At 35.3% G+C, this 18,111-nt stretch overlaps 1 protein-coding gene across 8 annotated transcripts in view; it reads right to left on the bottom strand.

The window, feature by feature from the left end:
• NBEAL1 (neurobeachin like 1) overlaps positions 1-18,111 on the bottom strand; it is a 174,880-nt gene that overhangs the window by 139,316 nt on the left and 17,453 nt on the right. For all 8 annotated transcript variants that reach the window (XM_077747670.1, XM_077747675.1, XM_077747676.1 and 5 more), the window contains exons 3-6: positions 12,863-12,954; positions 7,174-7,335; positions 5,396-5,477; positions 4,710-4,837 (exon numbers count right to left, since the gene is read on the bottom strand). In XM_077747670.1, coding sequence (XP_077603796.1) covers positions 4,710-4,837; positions 5,396-5,477; positions 7,174-7,335; positions 12,863-12,954 — 464 coding nt within the window. The remainder of the gene's footprint in view (positions 1-4,709; positions 4,838-5,395; positions 5,478-7,173; positions 7,336-12,862; positions 12,955-18,111) is intronic.

Genomic DNA, 18,111 nt, shown 5'->3' with positions numbered 1-18,111 from the left:
GCTTACATTTTGCACATTTATTATGTTATATGAAATATGAAGTTATATGAATATAAGTTATATGAAATAAGAGACTGGATATATCCTATCCAAATACCTATCCAACTACTGTGCTACCAACAATAAAAATTCTCCCTTTAGTAACAACATAAAAATATACTCCCACAATTTGTGATTCACGACTCATTCTATAGGCCCTGTATTAGATGTAACGTATGAACATAAATAGTTCCCATTATGGTTACAGTAAAATTTAATATGCTAACACAAATAAAAGGGGTAAAAACCATTACACATAACGCAAACATTAAAGCATAAGTAGTCTGTACTACATGTTTTCAATAGGATAAGACAGGAACTAAAGATGAACTTAGTCTTGTACCATTTTTAGAACACAGAATACTTGTTTCATTATTATCTGATATTTGGGTCAAGCATCTGGCACGCAGCAGATGTTAATACATACCAATCTTCTGAGGACTGCATAAACGAGTTTGCATCTTAGTTTTCTAAGTTCATGTCCCTTGATCAATTATTTTGTGCTTCTTTCTTGTTCTACCATCATGCCTAGGACATAACTATCTTTCTTAATTTTTAAACTGTTAATCTGAAAATAAATTCAAGCTCTCGCAAAAGCTGCAAGAATAGTACAAAGAACTTCAAATATCTCTTACTCAGGTTCATTGTTAAAATTTTATCCCAAATGGTTTATCATTAGCTCACTCTCTCCCCATGTATACAGTGCACACATATTTATATATACATATATTCACACATACAACATTTTTCAGAACATTTAAAAGGAAATTATATATATTCTGGCACTTCTAAATACTTAAGTGAATACTTGCTAAGAAAAGGGACAGTGTCTTATACAACAGCACAGTTTAAGTATAAATTTCAATACATGTAATATAATATATTTATCCACCCTTCATAATCCAGTTTTGTCAACTGACCCAAAAATATCCTTAATATCATTTTCTTCCCCTCTTTGTACAGCTTTGTATCCAGATATTACATTTAGCTATCATCGGTCTTTTCCCTCCTTTAATCCGAAACATTTCCACAGCCTTTATGATATTTTTAAAGAATACTGTCCTACACTCCTTCCTTTTATTCATTAAAATGATCTTCATTTTGGGTTTGCTTGATATTTCCATTCAATTAGACTCAGATTATGCATTCTTGGTTGGAATACTATAAAAGCAATAATGTGTCCTTAGAACACCACAGTTGGAGGCACAGATGTCCATATGCTTCTCACTGATGTTAATTTTGGTAATCCCATCAATGTACTATCCAGTACCATACAAAATAGTTACTAATTTTTCCTTTGCAATGAAGAAGTAATCTTTGGGGAATAATTTTAAAATCATGCAAAATACATACTGCTTACCAAAACTTCCCGTAGATTTAGCACCCTGATCCATATCTTTCCTTATAATTTGTTTATACCGATGATTTTTTTTCCAATACCCCTTGTACATTTACTAATTGGCACTTGGCCTTCTACTATAAGCAAGTGTCCTTCTCCCTTATCTATATCTCTCTATCCATCCATCCACCCACCCATCTGCCTATCTACTGATCATCTATTACTGGTATGAACTCATTAATTCCTTTTTTCCTAAATGGTTTATATATATATTTTAAATTTGATGGGGAGGGAGATGGGAAGGGAGAGAGATAGAGGGAGAAAAAGAACCATAAGCAGGCTCCACACTCAGCAGGGAAAGCAACACAGGGCTCGATCTCCCAACCATTAGATCATGAACTAAGCTAAAATCAAGAGTCAGTCATTTAACTAACTGAGCCACCCAGGTGCCCCAATTCTTTTTGTTTTAAGTAGTAAATTCTACACCCAATATGGAGCTCAAACTTACAACCCCGAGATCAACAGTCACATGCTCTACCAACTGAGCCAGTTTATAATTCTTTACAGCAATTAATTATTTTCATGTATATACTGTCCCAGATTTGACCAGTAGAAGCCCCATGGCATAATTAAGTCTAATTAACTTGTTTTTATCTTTGGGCAGGTAATGAGTCCTACTAAACTTACACTAGGCACAAAGTAGAAACTCAATAAATATACTTCTAAATAAATGCTTGAATGAATAAGTCCTTTTTGGGGAAGAATTCTTTCCCTACATCTACTTTAGTTCCACTTGACGAAATCTTTCTAAATAAGTTAAGATGCTACAAACATAATCAAAACTGAACCAATAGATTAATAAAATCTATTCAATCAAATCAAACTGCATATGGAGATATGAAAAAAATCCATATATTTCATCAAACAAGAAATATTTTAAATGGCTCTGTATTTGGAATAATGCTAAATCTATTTTAGCTGTTTTGGTAAGCAACAAATACAAATAAATAAGAAAATATATACATTCCAAGTTTCCACTTAACTTCAGAATCAGATTAATATATAAGGTATAAATTACTGCTATAGCTCCCTTGTATAGACCTCCCATGAGCTATAGATTTTTCCTAATTCCATGACTTATTTGCAGTATGTTTCATTTCCCTATCAAAGTCAAAGTTAGCCAAGTCTGAACCTCTGCTTTACCATTTACCTCTGATGCAGTTCCTACCATTAGCAGCAAAATTGTTACGCCTATTAGAGATAATATGTGGACAGCTTCCAGCATAATTCCTGACATGATATTACACACACACTCATGCCACTCATTGCCACCACTCATCCCCGATTCTTTGTTCCTCTTCCAGTTGTCATCTAATATATGTAGAATTCTCTTTCTATGCTACAGTGTTTAAATTTCTTGTTTTTGGCTCTCAAAAGTTGTTTTTGTTTTCATTCACCAATTTTATTTGTTTTAATTTGTTGTCAAATATACTTTTTGTATTGTCTCTCCTCCCAACTTGATTTAAAAAAGTTTTTTTTAATGTTTATTCTTTTTTGAGAGAGACAGCGTGAGCAGGGGAGCGGCAGAGAGAGAGGGAGACACAGGAACAGAAGCAGACTCCAGGCTCTGAGCTGTCACCACAGAGCCCAACAAAGGACTCAAACTCACACGCTGTGAGATCATGACCTGAACCGAAGTCAGACCCTTAACCAACTGAGCCACCCAGGGCCCCCTCCTTCTCCCAACTTTAAATTCATTTCGTTCTTATTAAGATTCCTTTAAAAACGTCTCCTGTCATTTTCCGACTGATCTCATGTTTCTCTTTCTGTATATGTCTTGCTGTTTGCAAAGAAAAACTGACACTGTTTCAAAATTTAAAACGTTATCTTAGATTTGCCATTACTAACATATCTTAAGGTGGAAGATGGGGAAGTACCAAGAGTGAGAGCAAGAGATATCATTTTCTTAAGAAATCCCTGCCATAAATGTCAAAATAGAATACTGGCTTCCATTAAGGGAGGCATTGAGGAGCAGCAGCCACCCTATAGACGTGAGCCTCAACAAAGGCCACAAAGAAGAATGCTGAGTTAAGCCGAGGCACAGTTGCTCCCACGGAGCTGCTCAAGGTCTCCAAGGACAAGAGTGCCCTCATATTCATCAAGAAAAGGGTGGGGACAAACACATAGGCTAAGAGGAAGAGAGAAAAGCTGAGCAACCTGGCAGCCATAGGAAAGTGGCTGCCAAGAAGGAATGAACTCATCTTCTCTGTATGTAATAAAGCCTTGGGGGGAAGGGGAGTGTTGGGGGCAAAATCACTGACTAGTTGAGAACCAAATTGATGAATGAGTATAAAGACTATAAATGAAGTACTCTTCTTTTTGAGCCCTGAACTGGTAATTCTACTATTGTCACTAAGCTGCAAACCCAGCATCCTATATTCTATCTGCTTTGTAAGGTTGTGACAGGCACTCTGCACACTATACTTCAGTTTTTCCAGTACTCCACTGTTGGGTTCACCAGCAGTGAATATTAAATGGAGCCTGGAAGGCTAGGAGAGTGAAAAAGAAACTGATTCCTAATTTTTTACCAGCCAACAGTTCTTAACTGTAGCAACCAGTTGGCTCCTGTCTTGAAGCTGTTTTTGGCAATTCCATCACTAGCTTCTTCATGGCTGCCCAGTGATACCTGCACAGATAAGCAATGCTCTTTCACCAGAGGTCAGAGACCCAATACTGCAGGTCCTCTTCTCCAAACTTCTAGTTCTGATAACTCCAATCTCTTCCTTTTATCCTACACCCCTAGGGAAGTAGCTGCTTCCTTAAGTCACTTTCTCTGTATTACATCATTATCCCTCCTTGCTTTTTGAGTTCTCTAATACCTATTTAACAATTTCCTTCTACTATATCCTTTTAAAATGCCTAGTATGATTTGTTTTCCTGACTAGACCCTAGCTGACATAAGCTCCACAACTAAAAGCAGACAAAATACTGTTAACAATCAATTCCATATTATGAAATATGCTTAAAAAAAAGAGAACTTTCCTGAAAAATATGTACACACTACTTGATGCTACAGTACTTTGAAATTTTCCTATCTGATTATTAGCATTCAACTACATTACAAAATAAAAGTTCAGAGTAAGTTTACTATCTGGAAGTGGCAGTTTTCACTAATACATTACTTTCAACATAGTTCTCTATCTGAGATAGAGATAGGGGTCTTATACACATCTTACCAATTTCTTTCATAAAGAATAAGACTTGCATTGAAAAATTACATATATTTATGACAGTAAGGTTTTCAGTGAACATTATGATTTATATGACATACCCTGAAATTCTATGCCTCCAATTCCGATATGGATCATATAAACTTTCACAAAATGCCAATGCATGGATTACAAATTCTTCAATAGATGTCTGATCTGCCAATTCCTTCTCTTTTTTTTTGCTTTTTAACTGCAAGTAGAGTTAAACATAAAATTGTATTTAGTTAAAAATGTTAAACTGTATTACATTCTCATCTAGATCATTAAAAGACAATACCTTTCATTCATCATCTAATAAATCATTTTTATTCAAATAACCTAAGTTCCAACTGAGTTTAAAGAGTCAGTTAATCATATGGAATAGATATTCCCTTCAATATTAAATTCTTCAAATATTAAAAATGGCCTAGGAAGAGTTTCAAATGGATACCCAATCATCTTTGCAAAAAAGCGTATGTGTTCAATTAGAGGAATATTTGATGATAAATATATGTAAGCTGACAAATTATATCATTGTAAAAAGCCATTTATAAAACAGTAATTTTACTTAAATATATTAAGGATTGCTTCTCTTTTAAATATGTTTTAAGATGTCTAAAATACATAGTTCCTAATGGTCATTTTAATTTTCTTCTCAATTATTACCTCCTCTAAAAACATTTAACTTTACTAATTATAATATTTAAAAAAAGGAAAACCTAGTTACTCGCAGTAAAGCAAAAGGAGAAATAAATTAATTCACACCTACTTGCTGAATGTAGAGTGTTGTCATAGTGATGACGTGATTAATGTATGAGCAAGTCCCAATTTCTTCCACATTAGACAGATTTCTGTGAGAAAAAAAAGAATATGTGTTATATATGAATAGTGAGAAAAATGTATGCTTGTGTATTCAGGTTGAATTGTGAAAATACATGTTGGCAAATGAAATATAAATGACATTTATTAAAACTTAAAATCAATATAATAACTGCTTTCCCACTAAGAATGTAATAAAAAACACATCATGCACTATTTAACTACCACTATACACAGAAAACGTCAAAGAAGTACATGCTGATAAACATTTATGTATTATAGAAAAATTGAAAAGTATCACAAAGTAGAAACAAATGAGAAACAGTTATTTATCTACAGAATTTCTGATTTCTGTAAAAACTGTACTAAGTAGTTAACAGGACAAAACATAGGAAATCAACACACCAACTTATGTCTTATAACCTAAGTAAACCCTTTTTTCTCAACCCTTTTAATTCTTGTATTATTTTTCTAAAGCTTAAGGATAATAAAGAGCACAAAATCAGGAAACAGTCTACAGTTCTGGAAGAGCCTAAATTAGAGAAGAAATCATTTTAGCAATAATTGCTCAAATTTTCCATGATTCCTGCAATCAAATGCAATCAACAATTAAGTGAAAGGTAACTAAATGCATAGTAAATTACGTCCCTGTTTGACTACTAATTCTAAAATATTTGTTAAAAAATAGTATATACTGGGGCGCCTGGGTCAGTTAAGCTTCATGAATTGATCATTAACCTGCTTAGTCGGTTAAGCGTCCGACTTTCGCTTAGGTCATGATCTCGCGGTTCGTGGGTTCGAGCCCCGCGTTGGGCTCTGTGCTGACTGCCAGCTCAGAGCCTGGAGCCTGTTTCAGAGTCTGTCACTCCCTCTCTCTCTGACCCTCCCCTGCTCACGCTGTCTCTCTCCCTCTCCTAGAAATAAATAAAACATTAAAAAAATAATAATAATATATACTGTAAGAAATGTATTCCAAAAAGGAGAGATTTTTAAAGAGGCATACAATGCCCCTAACCCAACCATTCCTAAATTTATATATGCAGGTTAATGAGCAATTCATGAGAAATCAGAATGGCCAAACTCTTTGGAGTCAGAATTTTCGTAAGTAAAGCTCAAGCTTTATGTTCCTATTAAGCTTCCCAGTTGATAATTATACACACCAAAATTTAAGTACCAGAGACCTAATTATCTATAAACCCAGGAAATATAAGCTATTAGATAATTATACTTTCATTGGTAAAATTATAAAACTAAAGATTAGAAAATACATTTCACAAATGATAATCCACAGCAGTAAAAATGTTTACAGATAAGGACCACACAGAAAATACAGATGCAAAAAGTTCTTGGTTAAAAAATCCTGTCACTGTCCTTAAAGCAATTTTTGTTTTTTGAATCTTGGCTGAATCTCTGCACAACTAAGTATGGTAACTAAAAGGCTTTCCAATAGTGGCTCAGTCAGTGGAGCATGTGACTCTTGATATCAGGTTGCGAGTTCAAGCCCCACAATGAGCATGGAAACTACTTTAACTAACCAACCAACTAAATAAATAAATAAACAAATAAGTAAATGGCTTTCTAATATAATAATAAATCATAAGCCTTTCAGACTGTGCACTCAACCTTTAAAGCTCCATATAAGCAACAAACACCATTAGCTATAATAAATAATACACTATTATTTTGATAATAATTATTTAAAACAGATAGTTTGTTTATACCAGATACCTGCAAAGAATAATGAAGAACTTGACGAGCAAAACTGACAACGCTTGTTGCTGTTCCTCTAACCCATCTGCCATTTTCTGAACACACTGTAGTAGCTGGATCCTTAGAACCTGAAGAATATTATCAGGAAGTAGAGATATTCCGGGAGGCACATCATCAACCCTACAATTAAGAGGGAAAGTAAGAAAGGTGATTAAATACAGGGAGAAAATCTTTGGCACTCTGAAAGAATTGCATTTTCACCTCAAATTCTTAAGAGGTTCTTTTATTTCAGATGTTCTGTGCCTTCTCTGCAAGGCACCACCAGAAGATTAGTGTAACACTTTAGATTAGTAGAGGACAATAAGTAGTCTTACTTCAGGAAGAGGCTTACAGAAAAGAGAGTAAGAAAGTCTCTTTACTATCTTCAATTGTGCTATTACCAAATAAAATTTTTAGAATATAAAGTAGTTCAACATCTACTTAGAAATAAAATCTATGTGTATACATGTATGTGTGTATACCATTTCTAAAAGAAACAATAACTAGCAAATAAAAACGAAGTACCTGTAAATAGTTTAATATCTTTCAACTGCTTTACTAAATAAACAATATTCACCTACCTATAGGTTCCCAAGCTATGTGGTCAGAAGAGGGAGAGAACATAACCAGCACAAGGAAAGGAGAAAGATAAACAGATAAATAGAGAAATCCAAGCAGGAGCATTAGAACATTTTTAAGTAATATTTCAATTTTTTCTAAGTTTTTTGTTCAAATAACATTTCAATATTTTGTGACATCTGGTTTTTGGGTAAGATGACCATCAGTTTCTTAATGGACAAAAACCAACACCAGATATGTCTGGCTATTCTCTCACACTTTCCCTGGAATCAAAGTGAGAAGACCTGTGTACTTAAGTTCCACCTCTGTACCATGAAGCATTTATTTAATCTCTGAACTGCCCTAATCTCTAAAATTGTAATATCATCTGCCCTATTTCACAGGGTTCTGAAACCAAGAAGGCAATGTGCATTTTTAGCTATAATATGTATAAAGAACTATAAAACTATATTTTAAATATACGATTACTAAAGCCTAAGAATCTTTTCATAAGCCGCTGAATACTAATTTTCCTATCTCTTTTAAGAAAAATACCCAATCACAGGGTAACTCAGTCAGTTAAATGTCCACCTCTTGATTTCAGCACAGGTCATGACCTCCCAAACCATGAGATCTCACAATTTGTGAGATCAAGCCCTGCATTGGGCTCTGCACTGACAGTGCAAAGCGGGCTTGGGACTCTCTCTCTCTCTGGCCCTCCCCCACTCATGCATGTGCACACTCGCTCTCTCTCTCTCTCTCTCCCCCAAAATAAATAAAGAAAAATACCCAATCGCAAAAGAGCACCATGAAAAGTTCCAATAATTAAATGACAATTATGCTTTATAATAGTCTCTTCTTCAGATAACACTTAATATGAAGATTTACTACTATTTTTACACTGAGTATAAAGCTATTTTATTCACTGCAGCCAGAGAAACTTGAGCCACATTACCAAAAGTCACATAAATATATATGATAAATATTTTAGCCTCTTTCTGAACCACCCTACAGCATAAAGTGCTTTATAAAATAAACACTTGACATTAATTACACAGAAATCACAAACACATTTCCAAGGTTGTCAAATTCTATAACCACGTCACAAAAACACATTTCATTTCAATCTAGGCATCCCTTCACTTGTATTTTGAATGCTTTCATTCTCTCTTATTTATAGGTAATACCAGAAAAACTCTCATTTTTATACATACTTCTTTCCTGCTAAAGACCTAAAAAGAGGTGATTTCAAAATAATAGAGATTTAAATTTAAAAATGTAACTGATTTTCAAGACTAAGCTAAACTATTCCTACTCACTTTTCAAAAAACTTAAGTTAACAACAAAGAAACATTAGACTTCCTAATATTCAATCCTAGTTACTTAAAGGATTAGTTCCCTTTTTCCTGAGTTGTCCCATTTTCTATTTGCCTTTTAAAAAATTTTACTAGACAGAAAAAAGTTAGTTTTTCTAAAAGAGAAATCTATTGTTGTATTTACTAACACTCATTATAAAATTTGGGCTTGGTTAGAACATGACTTACAGGTAAAGTTGACATTTTTGGCCATGCTGCTAATGTGATGAGGATTTAAGAATGTGGAAACATTTTCCCACCACTAGGACTTTACTGTCCTCAATACTAAGCTCCTTTTGCTGAAACTTCCCAATCTCCAGAAATCTGTTCCACTCCTCTGTTTGGCTACTGAATGTCTGTATTAAACAGCTGCCCATTATTGTCTCCATCTAACACAGGAAAAAGTCCAGCTTAGATTTCAAGGCTTTAAATTCTGGTAAAAGCACTTTTTGTCTTGCATTATGACTTCTGTAACTTAGAAGTTCTAGAAAGTCAGTTTAATTTAAATGAGGATTATCTATGAGTTTGTTATCTTTAAGGTTAATAGACTTGTTTTATACATCCTGCACAAAGTATTCACTTGAAAAACTGAAAGACTTCTATTAGTAAAATCTTAATTCATGGTGTAGTTTCCTGGCAGATATGAAATAAAATTTTAAATTAACTAAATCATGAATAAAGCAATGCTCTGGTATTTTTCATCTGATTTTAAATACAGTGACAATATACATCTATACAATGTTTTTAGAAATGACCTTCCAAGAAAGAAGACTTGTATAACAAGTGCATCTTACAAACTTGAGAAGAGTTCATTCCAATATTCCAAGCACTCAAACGCCCAAATCCTGACTCACAATTAATTAAATCCTTAGGCTCACAATTTATTTTCCTTTTCATGTTTATTTATTTTGAGAGAGAGAAGGAGCATGTACATGCAAGCAGCAGAGTGGCAGAGAGGGAGAGAGGAATCTCAAGCAAGCTCTGAGCTGACAGTCCAGAGACTGATGTAGGGCTCAATCTCATGAACCGTGAGATCATGACCTGAGCCAAAATCAAGTTAAACACTTCACCTACTGAGCAACCCAGGTGCTGTTAGGCTCATGATTTAATGTGAGCTGCAAATTATTAAAATAAAAGCACTTCTAAGCACAAAGTACAAAAATACTTTTTGAGGAGTGGATCAATAATATGTAATATTACTTTGAGTTCAAGATTTAATATTTTTCAACTTTTAAAACCTGTTGTAAATAAATAAATACAGAACTCTGAAACTATACTTATAAATAATGAAGCACTAGTGCTTTCTGAGCATTAAACACATCTTTTCTTAAGTTCAATGCCTTGGTCCAAAGCTCTAATGATTTCTTCTCTAAATTATTAAAATTGCCTCTTAACTGGGATTCTTGCCTTCAGTCTCAACCCTTTCCAATTCAACCTTCTAATGCTACCAAAAGGACTTTTAAAAATTTTTAATGTTTATGGGACGCCTGGGTGGCTTAGTCGGTTAAGCGTCTGACTTTCGCTTAGGTCATAATCTCGTGGTTCGTGGGTTCGAGCCCCGCATCAGGCTCTGTGCTGACTGCCAGCTCAGAGCCTGGAGACTGTTTCAGTCTGTGACTCCCTCTCTCTCTGACCCTCCCCTGCTCACGCTGTCTCTCTCTCTCCTAGAAATACATAAAAATATAAAAAAAAAAAATTTAATGTTTTTTTTAATTTATTTCTGAGAGAGAGAAAGACAGCGTGAGCAAGGGAGGGTCAGAGAGAGAAGGAAATGCAGAATATGAAGCAGGCTCTAGGCTCCGAGCTAGCTGTCAGCACAGAGCCCGACGCAGGGCTCGAACCCACAAACCGTGTGATGATGACCTGAGCCAAAGTCAGATGCTTAACAGACTGAGCCACCCAGGTGCCCCCCAAAAGGACTTTTAAAAAGCAAACTTGATCATGACATTCTCATGCAGAAAATTCTTTAGTAGAGCCTCATATCTTCCATAACAAAAAATCAAAGTCTATTAGCAATGCATGCATGGCATTTCATGATCTGGCTCCTGTTTTTCCAGACTCTACTTAGCCAGGCCTATCCACTTACTGCCTAGGTCCAGCCACAAACTACAAACACTTTCCTCCTTGAAGATTTTTAATTCTTTAGATACTCATCATCATCAATCACCATCCATTTCTCCCCTTCCATTTCAATATATCTATAAATGGAGTTCCTTTTGTGACTAAAAGTATCTGGTGCCTCCTCATTTCTCCAGCTTTTTACCCTAGCCAATCTGACCTCCATTACCTAATAACTACAAGGTCTTCAAGATGGTTTGAGATATAGTAAAAACTTAACCTGGGATGTGGGCTTATACTTTCACTAGTACTTTCCCATAAAATTTGAATTTTTCTCCCATTTTATGATTTTTTTTAATACTTTTATTTCTAGGAGAGAGAGAGAGAGAGACAGCGTAAGCAGGGGAGGGTCAGAGAGAGAGGGTGATACAGACTCTGAAATAGGCTCCAGGCTCTGAGCTGGCAGTCAGCACAGAGCCCGACACGGGGCTCAAACCCACGAACCGCAAGATCATGACCTAAGCGAAAGCTGGACGCTTAACCAACTAAGCCACCCAGGCGCCCCCCATTTTATGATTTTTAAATCTAGCTTTGAAAAGTCTGAATACTTCATCTCTTCCAAGATATTTTCTAAGGCCCTACTCTATAATAAAACCATACTTATAAGTATGGTGCGTTCAACAGTCAGAAAAAGACAAATATTATGACTTCACTGATACAAAGAATTTAGGAAACTAAACAGATGAACACAGGGCAAAGGGAGCAAAAATAAGATAAAAACAGACAGGGAGACAGACCATAAGAGACTCTTAAATACAGAGAACAAATTGAGGGTTGCTGGTATGGTGTTAGGGTGCAGGGGTGGGCTAAATGGGCAATAGGCATTAACAAGGACAATTACTGGGATAAGCACTCAGTGTTAATAGACAAGGGATCAATCATTAAACTATTCCTGACAGGGTACCTGGGTGATTCAGTCAGTTAAGCATCCAACTTCAACTCAGGTCATGATCTCACGGTTCATGAGTCCGAGCCCCGCGTCTGGCTCTGTGCTGACAGCTCAGAGCCTGGAGCCTGCTCTGGATTCTGTCTCCCTCTCTCTCTGCCCCTTCCTACTAGCTTGTGCTCTATCCTTCTCTCTCTCAGAAATAAACATTAAAGAAAAAACTTAAAAACAAAAAATTATTCCTGAAATCATTATTATACTGTATGTTAACTGACTTGAATTTAAATTAAAAAAAATAAATAAATAAATAAAAAATAAGTCTCATGAGTTCTCTGAGACTTTCTAGTTAATCACTGAACCTGAAGGAGTTGTGAAAACTTTCAAATTTATAGCCAGTTGGTCAGAGTTACAGGTGGCTCCAAAGACCTGCAACCGATGGCTGAAGTCAGGATAGTCTTGTTGAGGGCTTTTCCCTTAATTTGCGGGATCTGCCACTATAACTCTAGGTAGTTAGTGTTAGAAATGAAGTGAACTGCAGGACACCCAATGGCTAGTAGCTTATCAAAGTAGTATTCTCTACTTCTAGAAGCTAAGTCTCAGCAGGAAAGCCTGCTGTGATCAATTAACAAAGTCTGTGATACTCTTAACAAAGAGTAGGGTTATACAGGAGTATCTTCTAATAGGTCATCATTGACGTCTTTGTGCCCAAATTAACAAACTCATCTAAGGATAAGAAATTGTTTCTACATACCTGGTAGGCAGCTTTTCAAAGTCAACATCTAAGAATTGTTCATAGCTAGAAACAAAATTGTCCAACCACAGCTTCAGGTAATCCGGATCTTTCTGAAATAAGAAAACTAATATTAAATATATGTATGTTTCAGGGGGGAAAACATGCTTTCATTCCTATTAAGCAGATATGAAGTGACAAATCTGAAGAAGCAATGATATGAAATCTCGAGTGATATTCAGGAAAACCCAAGTATGGTTTTAAAATGTCTTTTAAGTATGGTGAACCCTCAAATGACTTCCCATGTAACTCACACAAAGAGCTTTCCAACTTAACAACTTCCTATAAAATTCTAAACAATTTGCCCTCCCCTATCTCTGGATCTTATCCACTATCACCCTCTACTTCATGTCCCTCACTATTACTGGAACATGCCAGACATACTCCCACCTTAAGGCCTTTTAATAGCTGTTTTCTCTACCCAGAAGGCTCCTCCCCCAGGTAGATGAATGGCTAACTCCTTCATCTTCTTCAAATCATTCCTTAAATGGCATTCTCAAGAAAGCCTTTTACCCTTTCTTAAAACTGCAAATCTTCTTACTAACCTTTACCTGATCCTATTGTTTCCCCATCCTGTGGTGGTTTCTCATGTTCTACCATGCCATATCACTTACTTAGTTATTAATGTATTATCTGTCATTTTCCCTAAAATGTAGGCCTTTCTAAGGACTTACCATGAGGGACTTCTTTTTGTTTACTAATGGATACCAAGTGCTTAAACGATGCCTGGCACTGACCAGGTGATCAATAAATATTTGTTCATGAATTAATTAGAAATACAAATAGCATAAATAAAATAAAATCAGAGACAGACCATTAACCTAAACATAAAAACTAAAACTAAACTCTTCTAGAAGAAAATATAGGGGAGTACCTTTGGAACCTTGGGGTGGACTAAAATTTCTTGGCTAGCCCACACAAAAAATCACAAACCAAAAATAAATTTATTAAATAAATAAATAACTCTTAATCAAAATTAAAAACATCTACTCACTGAAATACACCATCAAGACAATGAAAAGAAAAGCCATACATGAGCTGAAAATATTCTTTTTTTTTAATAGATTTTTTAAATGTTTTATTTATTTCTAGGGGAGAGAGAGAGAGAGAGAGAGAGACAGCGTGAGCAGGGGAGGGTCAGAGAGAGAGGGAGTCACAGACTGAAACAGGCTCCAGGCTCTGAGCTGGCAGTCAGCACAGAGCCCGACACGGGGCTCAAACCCATGAACCGCGAGATCATGACCTAAGCGAAAGTCGGACGCTCAACCGACTAAGCCACCCAGGCGCCCCTAAAAATATTCTTAATACATACATTTAACAAAGGACTTAAACCAAGACTATATAAAGAACTCATAAAAATCAATACTAAAAAGATGACAACTCAACAACACTTTACAAAAGAGGATACATAAATGACCAAATAGTATATGAAAGCGTGATCAACAACATTAGTTATCCAGAGAAAAGCAAATAAAAATCAAAAGGAATGCCCATTAAACACCCACTAGAATGGCTAAAACTAAAAAGCCTGACTATACCAAGTGTTGGAGAAGCTGTGGAGCAACTAGAACTCACACTTCTGGTAGGAATATAAAATGGTATAATCATTTAGAGAATAGTTAGGAAGTTTCTTTTAAAATTAAACATAGATATACCACATGGCCCCTAGAAGGAAAACATGTAACTACAAAAACATACGAAAATGTTCACAGATTTATTTTTAGTAGGCAAAAGCTAGAAATCCAAAATTCCATCAACCAGCTAACTGACAAAGAAATCATGCTATACTCATACAGTGAAATGCTCTTCAGGAATAACACTTAAAAATCCATTGATACAACAACCAACAGAAATTTCAAAAACAAAAAGGGGACCTGAGTGGCTCAGTCGGTTAAGCCTCTGACTCTTGATTTCAGTTCAGGTCATGATCTCACAATTCCTGAGTTCAAGCCCCACATTGGGCTTTGTGTTGACAGTGCAAAGCCTGCTTGGGATTCTCTCTACCTCCCTCCATCCCTCCTCCACTCATGGATTCGCTCTCTCTTTCAAAGTAAATAAACATTTAAAAGATTTTTTAAAAAGACATTTCAAAAACATTGAGCAAGAAATACCAGGCATTAAAGTTTATACACTGTATGATTTCATTTACACAAAGTTCTAGAGCAGGCTATGGTGACAGAAATTAGATCACTGGCTGGCTGTCCTTCAGAAGACCGACTACAAAGGGACACAAAGGAAACTTTCCTAAGTGATAGAAATTTTCTTATATAGTGGTGACACAAATATTTGCTTGTATCAAAACATGAAATTTGACACTTAAAATGTGTGCATTTTATAGTCTGTAAGTTTTATCTCAAAATTTACTTAAAGAAAAAAGGATTCTTCAGAAATGTCTAGTTAAATATAAATTACAATGATGCTCAAAATTATTTCCTTCCTCGTAACACTTCTTTACTGCAATAAATTTCAAAGATATTCAGAAGTCTAACTCAGTCATTAAATATTATTGGTTAGGCACTGCTCTTGGATAAAGGAAACTCAAGTAATTTATTTCCCTAAAATAAAAGCATTACACTACAAATCAGAATTGCTAAAAGAATGTTCCCAGAATATGCAGAGACTGCTGACCTTTTGTGTATTTGTTTTTTCTATTTATATACTGTTCCAAAATCAGCTCATAAATTGCCACTATCTACAGGATCAGTGAGAAACAAAATGGAAATATCTCAGAAAAAGTACTACCTTATATGAGAAATTTTCTCAAGGGTTCCATTACTTGTTATTTTCATTTCCAACTAGTACATTATTCATTTATTCATTTACTCATTTATCCATTCAAGATAGGATTCCAGAAATACAAGTTGATGAAGTATTCCTTAACATTGTTGCTTTTAATTAAGCACATGATTATCTCTCTGTGAAAGTTCAATACAAAACAGTCTCATAACAACATAAATAATTTATGCATTTTTCCTCATAGTTTATTTAGGAACTCTACAGTATCTGGTTCAAAGTCTAAAGGTCAGGGTTACCAAGTGGTTGTCAGGTACAGAGTTCTCCTAGGAATCTTAACAACTATAGGGAAAGATATGGTACATAAATCTGAATATGTTTCTAAATCTGAGTATGTTTAGTTTAGTAAAAGCAAAGCAGTTACAGTTTTTTGAGCACATGACATGTGCTCACTACTACAGCAGGTATTTTTTTCAAAATATGTGTTCATTCCATTTACTCCTTAAACCTATCCAAAGGTTTCATTTCCCCATTCTGTAGAAAAGGGATGTAGTGGCATATATAACTTTTCCACAGTCATAAAGCTAGTAACTGATACTGGCTGGCATTAAAATGCAAGATGTATGACTCCAATTGTGCTCCTTTCCCTACACTACACTGTCTTTGAATTATGAGCACAACTTTAATGACCAAATAAGAGGAAAAGAGTCAGGGTCAGGAAACTCAAGGCCATAAACAATTTAAAACATAAAACAGTCACATTCCACACAGTCTGACAAAATTCTTAAAAAGGGAGAATCTACCCTTTACTGCCAAAAAACCATAAAAAGATCTCCACACACCCAGAAACCATAGTAATTAAATTTCAAGCTTAGTCACTTTCATGGTTAAGAGTTTGGCATACTGAAACACCACAGTATGGTCTCTCTCTCCGTTTGTACACTATTTATGAATACAACCCACAAATGTATTATATACTGCAGTAATACTGGGGTCAAATTATGTAGACTCCTAATACCTGCTCAGCTACTTTCTTAAACAAGTTATCCTATGTTTGCATATCAATTTTATCCTCTATAAAAATAAGTATAATGATAGTATCTTTCTTACACAGCTGTTGTAAAAATTAAATAATCTAATATATTTCAAGGGCTTAGAACAATGCCTAGCACAAAGTATATGCTCAAGTATTAATATTATTTTTATAACTAGATGTGCCAAAAATTAGGAAGCTTCCATAAAACAGGAATATTCTATGCAACATATCTAAATATCTCATGATGCCCCTTGCCTAATGATTTTAAGTGTATTCTTTTCCTTTCAAATCTTTTTCATCTCTCTGATCCATTCTTCATCTATAATATTTCCTACCTCAAAGAGTACTAAAGGCACTAAATGAGATAATACATATAAAGCATTCAACAATGCCTGTCATTTAGCAGTTCTCAAAACATGCTTTTTACCATTATTAAGATATAGACTCTGCTATCAAGTTGGTCATAATTCAAATAAGAATAGTTATGACATAATTACAGAATCACCTTTGATTTTGCAAACATTTGTCCAACCATCTGTCACTGTTTAAGATAGTCTTTCATTTCAACTGTTATGTAGTTCTCCACTAGTCTTTATAACTTCAATTTCTCCTCCCTATACACAGCTACTAATGGGATTTGTTAAACTTAAATCTAATCATTTCTCCTCTCCTGTTCAAATACTTCTGATGGCTCCCCATTACCACAGCATGAGGTTTAAACACTGAGAGAGATGCTGTCCAATAGAGTGGCCACTAGCCAAATATGATTATTTAAATTACATCTTAAGATCCACTCCCCTATGGGGATGCTTTATGGTAATGGAATTAAGAGACCCATAAAGGGGCATCTGGGTGGCTCAGTTGGTTAAGTGTCCAACTTTGGCTCAGATCATGAGCTCAGGTCATAAGCTCAGGTTATGAGTTCAAGTCCCACATCGGGCTCTCTGTTGTCAGTGCAGAGTCCGCTTCAGACCCTCTGTCCCCCTCTCCCTCTGCCCCACTTGCATTCTGTCTCTCAAAAATAAAATAAACATATAAAAATTAAAAAAAGAGAGAGAGAGAGATCCATACAATTTCACCTAGTTCTTAAGGGGTAAGGTTACAGGTAAGAAAAGGGAAAACCTTAACTTCCTTCACACAATGATATATTTAGGTTGTAATATTCTTTCAACTTTTAAACTATAAACTTTTGCTTTTCCCATAAGTGGCCTGAGGTAATCTCTATAAATGGTTCGCTATTCACTTGATCCGGAAAACCCCACAATAATGCAAATAAAGAGGTTCAAGTCTTTGTGTTCACTTTAAGAATACATGTGAAATTGCCCCAAGTATCTGAAAGATGTCACTTTGCAGGAGCAGTGTGTGCCACTCAGACGCTACAATGGTGGAGTTGGTAGGTGTGCCCAGGCCAAATGGTGGGGCTGGACACAGGGTTGGTGGC

The sequence above is a fragment of the Crocuta crocuta genome, unplaced genomic scaffold, assembly GCF_008692635.1.
Source record: "Crocuta crocuta isolate KB4526 unplaced genomic scaffold, BGI_CrCroc_1.0 scaffold159, whole genome shotgun sequence".
Lineage (NCBI taxonomy): Eukaryota > Metazoa > Chordata > Mammalia > Carnivora > Hyaenidae > Crocuta > Crocuta crocuta.
This window is presented reverse-complemented; position numbering and strand designations above follow the sequence as displayed.